Genomic DNA, 14,705 nt, shown 5'->3' with positions numbered 1-14,705 from the left:
TGAGAGAGAGTGAGTGAACAAGCAGGAGAGGAGCAAAGAGGAGAATCCCAAGCAGGCTCCACAGTCAGTGCAGAGCCTGACTTGGGGCTTGAACTCATGAACCCTGAGACCACAATCTGAACTGAAATCAAGAGTCAGATGCTCAACTGACTGAGCCACCCAGGTGCCCCTAAACTTTTAAATGATCACCTAATACTTTATTTTTGAGAGGGGGCAAGGGTCAGAGAGAGAGAGGGAAAGAGAGAGAAGCAGTGCTCACCTGAAGGGGGGCTTAAACCCTAAGATCATGACCTGAGCTGAAGTGGGATGCTTAAACGACTAAGCCACCCAGGTGCCCCTGAACACATAAGACCTTTAAGAGGTTTTCTGATCGTAGATCTGGACAATAAACATTTAGGTTAAATGCTGAATTTACTCAGTATTTCCTCTACTAAGGGTGAGGAGGTGGCCCTAGGTGAGGGATTGAAGCTGTCAGGTCCTGCTGGGGGCAGCTTTACCAGACACTATTTCTATCTTTGAAACAGTGTTTTAACTAAAATCACATTTGCAACCAACATTAAGCCAGAAATTCTTTAAGAATCTAGCACATGGGTGGGTATAAATGTTGAAGAAAAATGTTAAGCCCTTTGTTATCCCACAAAAATTAAGCCTGGCTTCTACACAGCTGTTTTCAGCATAGGCCCAAATGAAGACCGTGGCAGATTTCCTGTGTTGTCCTGCAGAGAATCCTGTATCTGCTATGAGAACCAAGAGCCAAAGGGTTCTCTGACCAGGAATGCAGATGGCATGTGGCAGTAATTAGCAGCTTCACTCTTAGTGTGACCTGGTCAGACAATAAAACCACTCAGCCAGCATTTCAAAGGATTTATTTATTTTACAATAGAAAAGTATACCTTTGAACCAGCCAAGTTCAAAGTGAGAAGAAGGGCACAACTTTCAGTTCTGGATAATGCATCTGTATGTCATTCAAAGCCACTAAAAAGGAAGAGAACATAATAAAATTGTGAAGCCACAGGGGGAGGAATTAATTCCTAAAAGCAACTCTGTCCTCCAACCCAAACCCCTCTCCCTGCCAAAGAGGTTTTTTGGAGGAGACCTCCAGAAAAACCCAGCTTAGTGCAAGCCAAGGAGACTCCCATCTGTTCTACCACTTATGTTTTCTTCTGTAATTTTAATTTCAATCACCTGATCATGTGAGCAATCTCCCAGTTGGTCTCTGCAGACAGTGGCCCCTCTATTTCAACACCTTTTTCAGTGACGGTGGCAATTTGAAACTGAAAGAAAGCAGAGCTCTCAATAAAAATGCCCACCCCACCTGAAGTTCCTGGGACCTGCTCAAAGGTCAAGTAGAGAGTCTTACCCTAATCTGAAAATAGGAGATTCGGCAATCCATTCTTCAAAAGCAAAGACCCAGGTATCCCAACTATCGAGAACATGCCAGTTAGAGTCCCATCATCTTTATTATTCACATCCCTCCTTACCCGGTTATAGGAACGGGCATCTCGATAGTACAGCACACGCATGCAGCGTTCCACCAGCTCTCGGGCCTCAGTCTGGCTCAGCACTGGCTGCTTCTCCAGAACTTCTCGCAGCAGAGGCTAGGGAAATGGGGAAAACATGGGAGATACCAGAGGCTGAATACCAGCCTGTCTCAATTCCATGGTGTGAAAAGCAGCATAAATGGGTTTAAAAGGTGACATTCCACCTCCTGCCTCCCCAGAATGAATTCTGCTTACTTGTGCTAAGACCTACTTGAAGGGCAAGTTCTAGGGCATTTCCTCTTTGCACATGTCTACTGAATCTCTGAGCCACCACTCTGTCATTGGAACATAAGTACAACACATACAGCCTCCAGACTACAAAGAAACCACGTGTCCAGCAGTAGGGATCCTAGCCTAGTCCACGTTGGAATTTCACAGGAAGAACAAGCAGACAACCACAAGCCCCCATCGCCTTTTGTCTTCCAACCCCTCTCCCCTACGTACCTGAGCCAAGTATGCACCATAACCAGTGGCCAGCGAAGGGGCTTCATACGCTACACCAAGCATGTCCACGTAACCGAGGAAGCTAACAGGACACAACAGGTCAAAGAACTCATTTCATTTTAGGCTTTCTTAGGTACTTTAGCTGAAGGATAGGACAACAGGGTCTGAGAAGTGGCATTCCCTCAGCGGGAGAGAAGATGCTACATAGACATTAGTAGTTGGGTGGGTGGGGAAATAAGTTATTTGTAGTCAAATCAACCTCTCTCCATCAGCATAGCCTCCGATGACCATGGTGTTCCACAGGGGGTTCATCTTGGAGCGGCGGCTGTACATGGCTCTGGTCAGCCAGGAATGAATAGCTCTGGGACTATAGCTGTGTCCATCTCCCAACAGCTCCTCATCAATCCTTCAAAGGAATTGGTTGTGAGGAAAGGGGGAGAATGGAAATCGGCAATTCCATCCACCCCACAAAAGTTACAATCTTCTTCATTCTACACCCCCCTAACGCCAAAAACTATGTATTGTAAACACTCTGATCTTCCACGGAACCCCAGCAACTTTCTGGCCCTCTGCTGCAGCCTCAGACTCCTCCACTCTAGAACTTCTATGGGGATTTCTAAGAACAAAACAGTAAGTTCCTTTCCCCACCTGGGATCTACTCCCTCTTCTCCAGATGACTTACACCATCTGGCCGAGAACTTGCTTCAAATATTGGAAATCAGCATAGTCTCCGGAAGCACCCAGCATGGTGCTGTCGTTGACTCTCATAATGCGAGAGATGTTGCGGAAACGAGCCAAGGAGCCATAGGAGCCCAGCATGTCTGCTGCGATCACCACTCCACCCTCAAACTTAACGCCGAGGACCGAGGTCCCGGTCACCATGGGGTTCCTGCACAGAGAGAGAGGGAGGTCTGGCGAGGGGAGGAACGTTGGAAGAGCCGGAGCCCTCTTCCGCGCAGTGGGTTCCGCTTCTGATTTTCCAGGCCTTCTTTGCTTCTCCGGGACTCTCCGCCCCGCGCTCCTCGCTGTTCGCTTGCCCTGCGGCCCTCACCTCGCCTTCCCGGCTCCCTAAGCACCGGCCCGCCGCACCAGGTCCCACCGTCCCGCCCCCTGCGCAGGCTCGGACGCCAAGAGCTTACTGCGTGCGCGTCATCGGACCCCCGTAGGGAGCGGATGCCGGATCCACCGAGGCACCAGGAGTGGACGGGATGCGGTAAAACTGCCCCGGGGCCGGACCCCCGGCCCAAAGACTGGACCGCGACTCCAAGAACGCTTCCATCTTAGTCACGGTGGCAGAAGAAATGACAGCGCTTGCGCCAACGGAAGCGGAAGTGATCCCTCTGTGGGCACACCTTCTTCCTGCCGGCCACCTCCAGTAGCCATGTTGATGAGGTCAAGGCCCTTCTACCTTCGTCGTGGTTGACGGCTGGGACCCAGAGTTGTGGAATCGCGTGACGTCGCAGCGCGGCGCCGCCGCGCAGTAGAGTCTGGACTAGCTCAGTTTCTGACGCACAAATTCAAGGTCGGGGAGGTTGGTTGGGAGGTAGGTATGTGGAACCACTTCAAGACACAGATCCTGAGCGAGGAGGCAGAAATTCTCTTGTCCTTTTTCTGTATCTTTATCAAAAAGCCCATATGAAACTAACAGTGAACGCGGGATCTCTTAACATGTGTATTTCTCAAAGCAGCCTTGTATAGCAGGCATTACTCGACCCGTTTTATAAATATGTCTTGTGGTGTAGTGATTTTACGTGGCCACACAGAGAGTGAAGGTAAATCTGTCTTCAAGCCCAGATTTAAAAAAGAATCATACAGATGTGCAAATCCTGTGGTGTATGGTATTTCAGGTGGGTCACTCACTCTGTGAGAACTTGGACAGATATTTGAAAGTTTTCTTATTGTCAAATGCTCTTGCCCACCTCGTATGCAGCAGAAAAATTCCATTGACTGTGGGCATGAAACCAAATTCCAGAAGTTTCCTTTTCAATGTGGTTATGTAGCAGGAACTGGAACAGTATATAAAATGAAACTGGGCGGGGCGCCTGGGTGGCGAAGGGGGTTAAGCCCAGGACTCTTGATTTTGGCTAAGGTCATTATCTCAAGGTTCATGAGATCTGGGTGGAGGGGAGCTGGGCTCTGCACTGGCAGCAGGGAGGCTGCTTGGGATTCTCTCTCTCTGGGCCCCTCCCCTGCTGGTGCGCAGGCTCTCTCTCAAAATAAATAAACATTTTTTAAAAATTACAATCAAACTGGTGAACTGAAATCACTACTTTGTCACTCCTCCCTACACAACTTGAATTAAAAATTTTTTACTTAGTGGGAAACCAAATCAATTTCGTTTTAAAAATTCCATGAGTTAATTTGAACCAAAGCAATGCAGGAAATCTTAACCTAATTAAGTAACAAAAAATTTTATTGGGTCATGAAACCCTGGAAAGGGAAGTTTCAAGATCTTGTGTTAGAGGCACCCAACTGACATTCATTGTATCACCTTTGGTCTTGAAAAATATACTTATTTTTCTCTCTAATAGCCACTTCCTCAAACCCTATATTCCAAGTGACTCTTGGGTCACTCAGTTTTACTTGAACAAATAGCAGGTGCTCAGTGGGATGATGGCTTACTGGAATTCCTCGAAAACTACGCGAATACTTTGTTATTTGTAGCTGCCAGAGCCCTCATTATATGAACTTTAAATCAATCAATCAGTCAATCAATCAGCAATTAACTGGCTATGTCCTTGTTTAGAAGTGGTCTCATGGCTTGCTGGTTTTGGTCTCACTCCTTCTTAGGTCCTCATATTAAGGTTCTTGTGGGGCCAGTACCAGTTTCAGAGATCAAACAGGTAGTCAAAATTCCATCAGGCCTAAATGAAGAAAAGTGAAAGGATCTAGAATCATCCAGCCTGAGAGTAGAATGGCTCTCAAACCACCAACATTTGATGATGCAATATTCAAAAGAAGGTGACCAGCCTGTCTTTTTTTTTAAATTTTTTGTTTAATGTTTATTTATTTTTGAGAGAGACAGACTGCGAGGGGGAGAGGGACAGAAAGAGAGGGAGACACAGAATCCGAAGCAGGCTCCAGGCTCTGAGCTGTCAGCACAGAGACTGACACAGGGCTGGAACTCATGAACGTGTGATCATGACCTGAGCCGAAGTTGGACGCCCAACCGACTGAACCACCCAGGCACTCCCAGCCTGTCTTTTGTTATGAGGTGAAAACAAGACATAAATTAAACAAACAAGGGAAATTAGGAAGTTTCTTTCTTCTCTTTTTATTTTTTTTAATGTGTATTTATTAATTTTGAGACAGAGACAGAGAGCATGAGCAGGGGAGGGGCAGAGAGAGAGGAAGAGAGAGAATTCCAAGTAGGCTCTGAGATGTCAGCACAGAGCCCAACACGGGGCTCCAATCCACAAGCCACAAGATCATGACCTGAGCTGAAATCAAGAGTCCGACGTGTAACCTACTGAGCCAACCAGGTGCCCCACTTTTCTAAAGCAGGTCTGATATTATCTGGAAAATCTTTTTTAAGTGTGCCTAATTTTCTATGGTTGGCTGTTAACTTTGAGTGTAATTAACACTTAGCTCCCACCAAAGTTTAAGCTCTTAAATCGTCAATCCCTGGACTGGATTTGAAACCTGAAACCTGTCAGGATATGCTTGAATATAGGGGATGTCCTTAAATTCTCAGAACAGAAATAAAACTGGACTAAATTGGAATATAGCAACCACCATCCCCACCACCTCACAAACATTTTCACTACTCTACTTTTTAGGAGAAATGGAATTTGAACCTTCCAACTCCAAAAGAGTTAAGGATCATTTCCTGACCTGCTGGGGGTGGGGGGGGGGTATAACAGAAAGATGAGAAAGAAAACCTATCCAGCTTCGCCATAGCTGCACTACTCTATGGGTCTTCCCTGAGGATTTTTGCAATTTTACATCCTCTATAATTCAGTTCTACAGTGTCTCTCTCACAGCATGCATCACACTTGCCGTAATACTGTCTCCTCTGCCAAACTAAAAGTCCCCACAAAGGCAGGAACTGAAATTGCCTTTCAACAGTGTCCTTTGATGCACAGAAGTTTTCAGTTTTGACGTATCCCTATTTATCAATTTACTCCTTTGTTGCCCATACTTTTGACTTCATATACAGGAAATTATTAATGCTTCAATGTCAATGAAGCTCTCCTCTGGTTTCCTTCTAAGAGTTTTATAGCTTTAACTCTTGTATTTAGATGTCTTATCCACTTTTTAGAAAATATTTTATTTTTAAGTAATCGCTATACCCAATGTGGGGCTTGAAGTCACAACCCCAAGATCAAGAGTCACATGCTCCAGGGCACCTGGGTGGCTCAGTCGGTTAAGCGGCCGACTTCGGCTCAGGCCATGATCTCACGGTCTGTGAGTTCGAGCCCTGCGTCGGGCTCTGTGCTGACAGCTCAGAGCCTGGAGCCTGTTTCAGATTCTGTGTCTCCCTCTCTCTGACCCTCCCCTGTTCATGCTCTGTCTCTCCCTGTCTCAAAAATAAATAAAACGTTAAAAAAGAAAAAAAAAAAGAGTCACATGTTCCACTGACAGCCAGCCTGGCACTCCATGAGTCTCTTATCCATTTTGAGTTAAATTTTATATATGGTATAAAGTAAGGATCCAGCTTAATTCTTTGCGTGTGGAAATCCAGTTTCCCCAACATCATTTATTGGAAAGACTGTCTTTTCCTCAATGGATGGCATTTGTACCTCATGGAATTCATTGATTGTATGTGTGAGGATTTATTACTGGGTTCTGTGTTGTATCCCATTAGTCTGTGTGTCTGTTTTTATGACAGTACCACACTGTTTTGCTTTCTGTAGATTTGTAGCAAGATTTGAAATCACGAAGTGTAAGATCCCCAACTTTATTCTTTTTTTACATGTTTTGGTAAAAGTGTCTTTTTGAAACTTTTTTTGTGGTGGCATTTTTTCCTCTCCTATGGAAATCTGGGTTGATGGTTACTTTCTTTTGGAACTTTAAAGATGTTATTTCATTATCTTCTGACTTCCACTGTTTGTGTTAGGAAGTCACCGGAGTGTCATACTGTTGTTTCTTTGAAGATAATGTGGTTTTCTTTCTTCTGACTTCTTTTGAGATGTTCAACAGTGTCTTTGATGTACAGCAGTGTTAGGAGGATGTACCTAGGCGTTGTTTTATTTGTATCTATCCTCCTTGGGTTTGCTGAGCTTCTTGAATCTGTGGGTTGGTATCTTTCACTGGTTTTTGAGAATTCTCAGCCATTATCTCTTCAGATATTGCTTTTGCCCAGAGTTCTCCTTTCTCTCCTTAGACTGCAGATATGCTATCTATTTGAGCATGTCCCTGTGCTTCATACGTTCTTTCTTTTTCTTTTTTTTATGTTTATTTTTGAGCGAGAGAGAGCCAGGGAGGGGCAGAGAGAGATGGGGACAGAGGATCTGAAGCAGGCTCTGCGCTGACAGCAGCGAGTCCAATGTGGGGCTCCAACTCATAAACCGTGAGATCATGACATGAGCTGAAGTCAGATGCTCAATTGACTAAGCCACTCAGGCACCCTACTTCATACTTTCTTGTTTTCCACTCTTTTTGATATCTGTGTTTCAACTTGAGTATTATCTTTAAATATATTTTTTAAACATTTTTTTTAATGTTTATGTATTTTGAGAGAGATAGAGTATGAGTGGGAGAGAGGCATCGAAAGAGAGAGAGAGAGACAGAGAGAGAGAGAGAGAGAGAGAGAGAAAATCCCAAGCAGCCTCCGCACTGTCAGCACAGAGCTCAATGTGGGGCTCAGTCCCACAATTCTGGGATTGTGACCTGAGCTGAAATCAAGAGTCAGACTCTTAACCCACTGACCCACCCAGGTGCCTCCAACTTGAGTATTTTCTATTGACCTGTCTTCCAGTTCACTAACCCTATGTTCTACTTTGTCCAATCTGCTGTTAAATCCTTACATTGAATTCTTCAGATTTTTTTTTCAGTTCTAAAATGTCCATTTGACTTTTTTATGGATTCCAATTCTATTTAAATTTTCCATATTTTCATCTATTATGTTCATTGTTTTCACTCTTCCTTAATATGTTAATCTAGGTTATTTTTACATTCTTGTATGCTGACTCTAGTATCTGGATCATCTGTGCATTTTCTTCTTTTTTTTCATTTTGGTCATGTTTCTTTTACTCTATGCAAATAGAATATTTTTTTCTTTTTTTCCAGAAATGATTAATAATTCTAGAGGCTCTATATCATGTTCTTTTCCAACAGAGAACATTCTCCCTTTTTTCTTTCAGGCAGATAGGGTGAGGGGCTGATCAACTCAATCTAGTCAGGAATTAAGCGGTGTCAGGGTCAGGTTGCTGTTTCAGTCTGATTTGCTCATATTCTTCAGACATGTTCCTCACATGTTCCTCACAACCTTCTGATTGAAAACTGGGCAGGTCTTCATCTCCTTAGCCCCAAAATACTAAAGAAGATTGAGCTGACTCTCCAGGTTCCTGCTCCATGCAGCTCAGAATCTGGCAGATGTCTTTTTTTTTTTTTTTAATATCTTTATTTGAGAGAGAGAGAGACAGAGCACGAGCAGGGGAGGGGCAGAGAGAGAGGGAGACACAGAATCTGAAGCAAGCTCTAGGCTCTGAGCTGTCAGCACAGAGCTCAACACAAGGCTTGAACTCATAAACCGTAAGATCATGACCTGAGCCAAAGTCAAACACTCAATGCAGTGAGCCACCCAGGCGCCCCGAATCTGGCAGATATCTTGAAGAGGAGACCAGTTGGAAGTTGAGGTTCTTCCTCTGACTCAACAGGTCTTTATTTCCTAACCAATAATTCCAGACTGGGAGATTTAGTCTGCCTTTTAGAAGCTTCTAGTCAGCCTCTCCAGCCTCCTGCACATTCCAAGAGTTCAGCAAATGTTCCATGGATAAACTAGCCACTGTTAGAGGCCCCCTCAGTTTTCAACTTGTCACTCCAATTTTCCAGTTTTGAATGACCACCAAAAGTGTGATTTCTCTTTCCCAAATAGAGGCATTCTGCCTAGATTATGCTTTAACCTCAGCCTGTGCTCAACTTAACTCAGAAAGGTTTTTCCATCTCTGGATTTTATGTCACCTGGTCCTCATTCCTTCCACAGCCTTTTGGTGCTTTTTAAAAAAATATACTTGTGGGGGGCACCTGGCTGGCTCAGTTGGCTAAGTGTCCAACTCTTGGTTTTGGCTCAGGTCATGATCTCATGATTCGTGAGATCAAGCCCCATGCCAGGCTCCGTGGTGACAGCACAGAGCCTGCTTGGGATTCTCTCTCACCCTCTTTCTCTGCCCCTCCCCTGTTTGTGTGCATGTGCTCTCTCTCTCTCTCAAAGAAACAAAAACTTTAATAAATAAATAAACAAACAAACAAACAAATAAATAATGTGTTTTTTGTAATCTATCTAGATTCTTGCTGCAGTAGGATGACTGACCTGCCATGACTTACCTGGTGCATTCATTTGCTGTAACAAATAACAAACCACAGTGGTTTAAAACAACAGAAATGTATCCTCACACAGTTCTAGAAGCCAGAAGTCTGAAGTCAAGGCATCAGCAGGGCCACACCCTCTCTGAAGGGTTCTTTGGCCTGTGGGTACATCACTCTTTGTCCTCATGTCACCTTCTCCTCTGGGTCAAATCCCCCTCTGCCTTTCTCTTTTAAGGACACTTATGATTACATTTAGGGCCTGCCCAGATAATTCATTATATTCTCTTCATTTAAGGACCCTTCCTGGGGCCCCTGGGTGGCTTGGTTGGTTAAGTATCCAACTTTGGCTCAGGTTAGGATCTCATGGCTTGTGAGTTCCAGCCCTATGTCAGGCTCTGTGCTAACAGCTCAGAGCCTGGAGCCTTCTTCGGATTCTGTGTCTCCCTCTCTCTCTGCCCCTCCCCTGCTCACACTCTGTCTCTCTCTCAAAAAAATAAATAAACATTAAAAAAAAATTAAAGATCCTTCCTTTAGGGACACCTGGGTGGCTCAATTGGTAGAGCATCCAACTCGTGATCTCTGGGTCATGACTCCAAGCCCCACACTGGGCATGGAGCCTACTTAAAAAAATTATAAAGAAAAGAAAAAAGAAAAGTAAAGATCCTTCCTTAAATGACAACTGCAAACACCCTTTTTCTAAATAAGGTAACATTTACAGGTTGCAGGGTTAGGGAAGTAGATCTATCTTTTTTTTTTTCCCCATAAATAAATAAGTAAATAAATAAATAAGTAAATGAGGAGGAGGAGAAGGGGAAGGAGGAGGCATTATCAACCAACCGCATCTGGATACAGAAATGCATCTGTTTTTTTACCTTTATAGTTGAAAAATAAAACACAGAAGATCACGCAAAACAAATATATGACTTGATGAATTATTGTAAGGCAACCACCCTTGAAACTACCATCTAGATCAAGAAATGGAACCACTCCAACTATCCCACCCAGTCCTAATCACAATTCTCGCTTTGCCCCTAAAAAGTAGCCACTATTCCTGACTTTTGTAATCATCACTCCCTTGTATTTCTTTTTTGTAATAAGTTTTATTTTTTTCTAAGTTTATTTTGTGAAAGAGAGAGAGAGTGCAGGGGAGGGGAAGAGAGAGAAGGAGAGAGAGAGAATCCCAAGTAGACTCTATGCTGACCTGGGGCTCAGTCTCATGAGATCATAACCTGACAGGAAATCAGTGCACCCTCCCTTGTATTTCTTTATAGTTTTATCAAGGAGGCATGCTTCCCTGGACACTATCCTCCAGTCTTTCCCACTTCTTTGATTTGGCATGTATTCTAAGTTTGGTTTTGTTTTGTTTTTCAATCTTTAGCCCTTTTTAATGACATGTTATTCTTCTCAGTATCATTATATACAAATCAATATAGAGTCTTTTCATTTCCTCTTGCCTTTTAGGGATAGTTAGGACTAAGAAAAACCACTTATTTTTATTATTTCCATTCTCAAATCTGTAGAATTATTATTTTTTTTATTACCCTTTGATTCTTGGTTGGAACGTGTCCAGTTGGATAAAATAGTGAAGATATGCTAAAAGTGCTCCAGTTATAACTACTTAAAATTTTAAATATGTTGGGGCACCTGGGTGGCTCAGTGGGTTGAGTGTCCGACTTTGGCTCCGGTCATGATCTCATGGTTCATGGGTTCGAGCTCCGTATCAGGCCCTGTGCTGACAGCTCGGAACCTGGAGCCTGCTTCCGATTCTGTGTCTCCCTCTCTCTGCCGCTCTCCTACTTCTGCTCTCTTTCTCTCAAAAATAAATAAACGTTAAAAAAATTTTTTTAAGTTTTAAATTATGTCATAATTTTTTCGCTCTGTCTCTCAAAAATAAATAAACGTTAAAAAAATTTTTTTAAGTTTTAAATTATGTCATCTTTTCAAATGAAAAAATGAATTTAGAATGAGAAGTTGGTAAATGTCAAACTTAAAAGCTATGGAATTCCAAACAATTAAAATGGCTTAAAGATAATTCCTTACACTGACAATAGAAAATAAAGCTCTTCAAGCAGAAAACTTTGGTTGTTAGAGGAACTGTTCACACTTCACACGATGATTAGAATTAGGTTGCGGAAAGTTTTGTTAGTTACAGGTGGCTGATTTTCCCTGAGGGCGCAGCTCAGGCCTCCTGGCCCTCCCAACACCCTGCCCCTCCCATCTCATCTCAGATTGTCCTTTAGGATGCCTGGCTGGCTCAGTGAAGCATGCAACCCTTGATCCTGGTGTCAGGAGTTCAAGCCCCACGTTGGGTGTAGAGCCTACTTTAAAAAGAAATAAGAATAAAAATAAAAGGTCATGTCATAAAAAAAAAAAAAATGCTGTCTAACCTTTCCCTTAATCTATCTCACCTTGAGCTCATGGGAACTGCTTTCATTCCACCTCTTGTGGAGGTCATGAAACAATCTTCTATTTTGAAGATTACTGAATGTACAGATTTCCTCTTCCATCCCTTTCTTTTCTTAACCGTTTATCCATTGAAGACTCCAGATGTCTGACTCCAGATGTCCAGACCTTCTGCCTACAGCCTGGGTTTTGCTGATTGTATACTAATAGTGTAACTCACTGTGTTCCTCTTTCCTCTGCTTTTCTGCATGTGGGCAGCTCAACCCAGAGGTCTGATCAGACCCAGGTTGGATGCCTTTGGCAAGACTGTAGGTGGTGGTGTATTCTTTCATTGGAGGCCCATTGTGTCTGATTGTCTCTCTTTTTTGTGATGTTAACAATTGCTTTTGTTCAGTAAATTCACTGGTGTTGCAAAAAAATGATGTTTTGAATCTGCTATTTCATTTTCGTTCCTTAGCTTGACTATTTCCGTAGAGAGACACTTACCCTCATCTATTTTTTGGTTACTCAGCGCTAAACACATGTAAGGAAGGCGGGATAAGACGCACCTGGCTCATTTGGTAGAACATGTGACTCTCAATCTCAGGGTGGTGAGTTCAAGCCCCACATTGGCTGTGGAGCCTACCTTAAAAAAAAAAGTTAAAAAAAAAAGAAAAGCAAGATAACTTGATTCTTTAATGACTTTTTAAGATGATTTTGCCCCATCATTATTATTTTTTTTTTTTTTAAATCTTTTAGTCTTTCTAATGGAAGGGAAACAGTTCCATCTGTGCCGTGAGTAACATTATTTCCCAATTAAAAGAGACAAACATCTTTCCCCACGAGAAACTTCTCACTTACAATGGCATGGTGTTTTAAAAGGGCGGGGTAAAGGAGGAATTACACATACATGATTAAATTTCTTGTTTGTTAAATCAAGCTTTATTGATAAAATGGAATTCAGAATACCTTACTAGGAACAGCAGCAGGCCCAGCCAATCATGATAGCAAAAATGTGGCAGTCTCCTACTATACGTAGGAAGCTGCTGCTTATCAATTAGTAATTCAATGTAAGGACTTGGAAAAGAGGTGCAAAGAATCAAGGCATTTCAGCCCCAAGATTGATATTCTTATGAATATACTGTATTACCTGCAATACTCCTGGCAACAAGGAGAGAACCACCTAGACGACAGTTAAATGAAGGGACCAGCTTTATCAACAGTGCCAACCCCACTGCCAAAACATGAAGACAGTTTTCAGTTAACTCCCTGGATGTCCGGCTTTGTAAGATTTGGGAATTCTTCTCCATAGTCATGTGCACATTTGAGTGCCTAGCTGACATGGCTGCTGCTCTCCCTGTCCCAACCCCAAGTCCAAACACAACATGACTTGAAAGGGCTATATATCTGTTGCATCACACAACAAGCCAAACATTTGTTTGTAACTCTGATAGTGATTTAAAGCAGTTCATAATTAAATATGAGCATTTTGTACAAGGACAATTACACTTTACAAAAAACAAAATCATACAACAAAAATTGCTGGAGTCTGATTTACAACATGAATTATGGTTTGAAATCACGTTTACATAAGTCTCAAATTTACAAAAAAAAAAAAAAAAAAAACAATCAGTTCTGGGCTAGCTGTTGTACTGCTGAAGTTCTCTGGTGTGATCCACTCTCACCCATGACAAATGTCCTTCTTTAAAGTTGAGGAGGGATGTTTAAAAGGTTCAAGGAAGTTGAGCTGTACTCTCCTTTGGAGGTGAAGGTAAACTCCATGGCTAGATGAGCAGTTTTACCACATATCATCAGTCGATGTAGAATCAGTGTCATCATTTTTGTAAGGATTCAGTCTATTGTAAACGGCTTCAATTACATTCCGCTTGCTTGCCAGTTCACCCCCCGGTGGGAGGCTGGGGATGTTCTCACTTGCTAATGTGCGCATCACATGGACTAAGTCAGGGACGCCTTCCCCCTGCTTCTTTATGATTTCTTCTACTCTGCTTTCCAGGTACTGAAAGGGCGGGCCTATGCCGGCCGACTCCATCTTGTTCTGTGTCCTTCACCTTGACCACACCTCCTCCCCTTGAGTAACCCCCCCCCTCACCTGTCTAACAGGACTCGGACCCTTCCCCAGCCAATCGGCTGAGGCCACAGCCGTTACCTCACCAACTGCCCCTGGGCCCCAATAAAACCTTTGTCCTTTTGAAACTCGCTCTCTCTCCCTGGTATCTCACCGCTGCGTCGGTGCAGGTAGGGGATTGAGCTCGAGCTAGCTCGAATAAAGGTTCTTTTGCTTTTGCATCGGACTCGGCTCCCTAGTGGTCTTTGGGGATCACGAATTCTGGGCATAACAGTACTTGTCCAATTCTGCCTCCTTCTTCACTGCTTCTGGTGATACTTTGGGTGCATTTGGGAAACAGATCAATATCACACTCATGTTGTCTCGACTTCCCTTTGCCAAGAAAGTTTTTCTGATCCTTCTTGAATTGTACTCTCGAAGTGCCCTGTCCTCCTCTTGAAGGTTCGCCCCATCATTATTTAAATGCGACAATTTTTGTATTGTTTTAAGTTTATTTATTTTTGAGAGAGAGAAAGAATCCCAAGCAGGCTCTGTGCTGTCAGCACTGAGCCCAAAGTGGGGCTCAAACAGGGCTCAAACCCACAAACTGTGAGATTATGACCTGAGCCAAAATCAAGAGCCGGACACTCAACCAACTGAGCCACCCCGGTGCCCCGACATTTTTTGTATTTTTAGAAATTCATGGATATAAACATTATTCATTTCAGTGCTCAAATTATTCCAGATTTGGCCAGTAACAGTGCTTTCAAGCCTTTTAACATTTCCCCATCATTTTTGAGCCC

General features: G+C 43.2%; 2 protein-coding genes across 2 annotated transcripts; both read right to left on the bottom strand.

Annotated features, from left to right (window-relative positions):
• Window positions 1-849: 849 nt before the first annotated feature.
• On the bottom strand, window positions 850-3,305 carry PSMB4 (proteasome 20S subunit beta 4). The gene is made up of 7 exons (XM_042951832.1): window positions 3,125-3,305; window positions 2,668-2,874; window positions 2,245-2,391; window positions 1,986-2,067; window positions 1,482-1,598; window positions 1,186-1,274; window positions 850-975 (listed from the first exon to the last, which is right to left on the bottom strand). The coding sequence occupies exons 1-7, from the start codon at window positions 3,262-3,264 to the stop codon at window positions 963-965; spliced, it is 795 nt and encodes a 264-aa protein (XP_042807766.1). The 5' UTR covers window positions 3,265-3,305; the 3' UTR covers window positions 850-962.
• A 9,451-nt stretch (window positions 3,306-12,756) lies between these two features.
• LOC122227384 (protein phosphatase 1A-like) lies at window positions 12,757-14,297 on the bottom strand. The gene is made up of 3 exons (XM_042951831.1): window positions 14,201-14,297; window position 13,968; window positions 12,757-13,854 (listed from the first exon to the last, which is right to left on the bottom strand). The coding sequence occupies exons 1-3, from the start codon at window positions 14,278-14,280 to the stop codon at window positions 13,636-13,638; spliced, it is 300 nt and encodes a 99-aa protein (XP_042807765.1). The 5' UTR covers window positions 14,281-14,297; the 3' UTR covers window positions 12,757-13,635.
• Window positions 14,298-14,705: the final 408 nt, after the last annotated feature.

The sequence above is a fragment of the Panthera leo genome, chromosome C1 (genome assembly GCF_018350215.1).
Source record: "Panthera leo isolate Ple1 chromosome C1, P.leo_Ple1_pat1.1, whole genome shotgun sequence".
Classification (NCBI taxonomy): domain Eukaryota; kingdom Metazoa; phylum Chordata; class Mammalia; order Carnivora; family Felidae; genus Panthera; species Panthera leo.
Note: the sequence above shows the minus strand (reverse complement) of the source record. Positions and strands in the feature narration are given on the sequence as shown.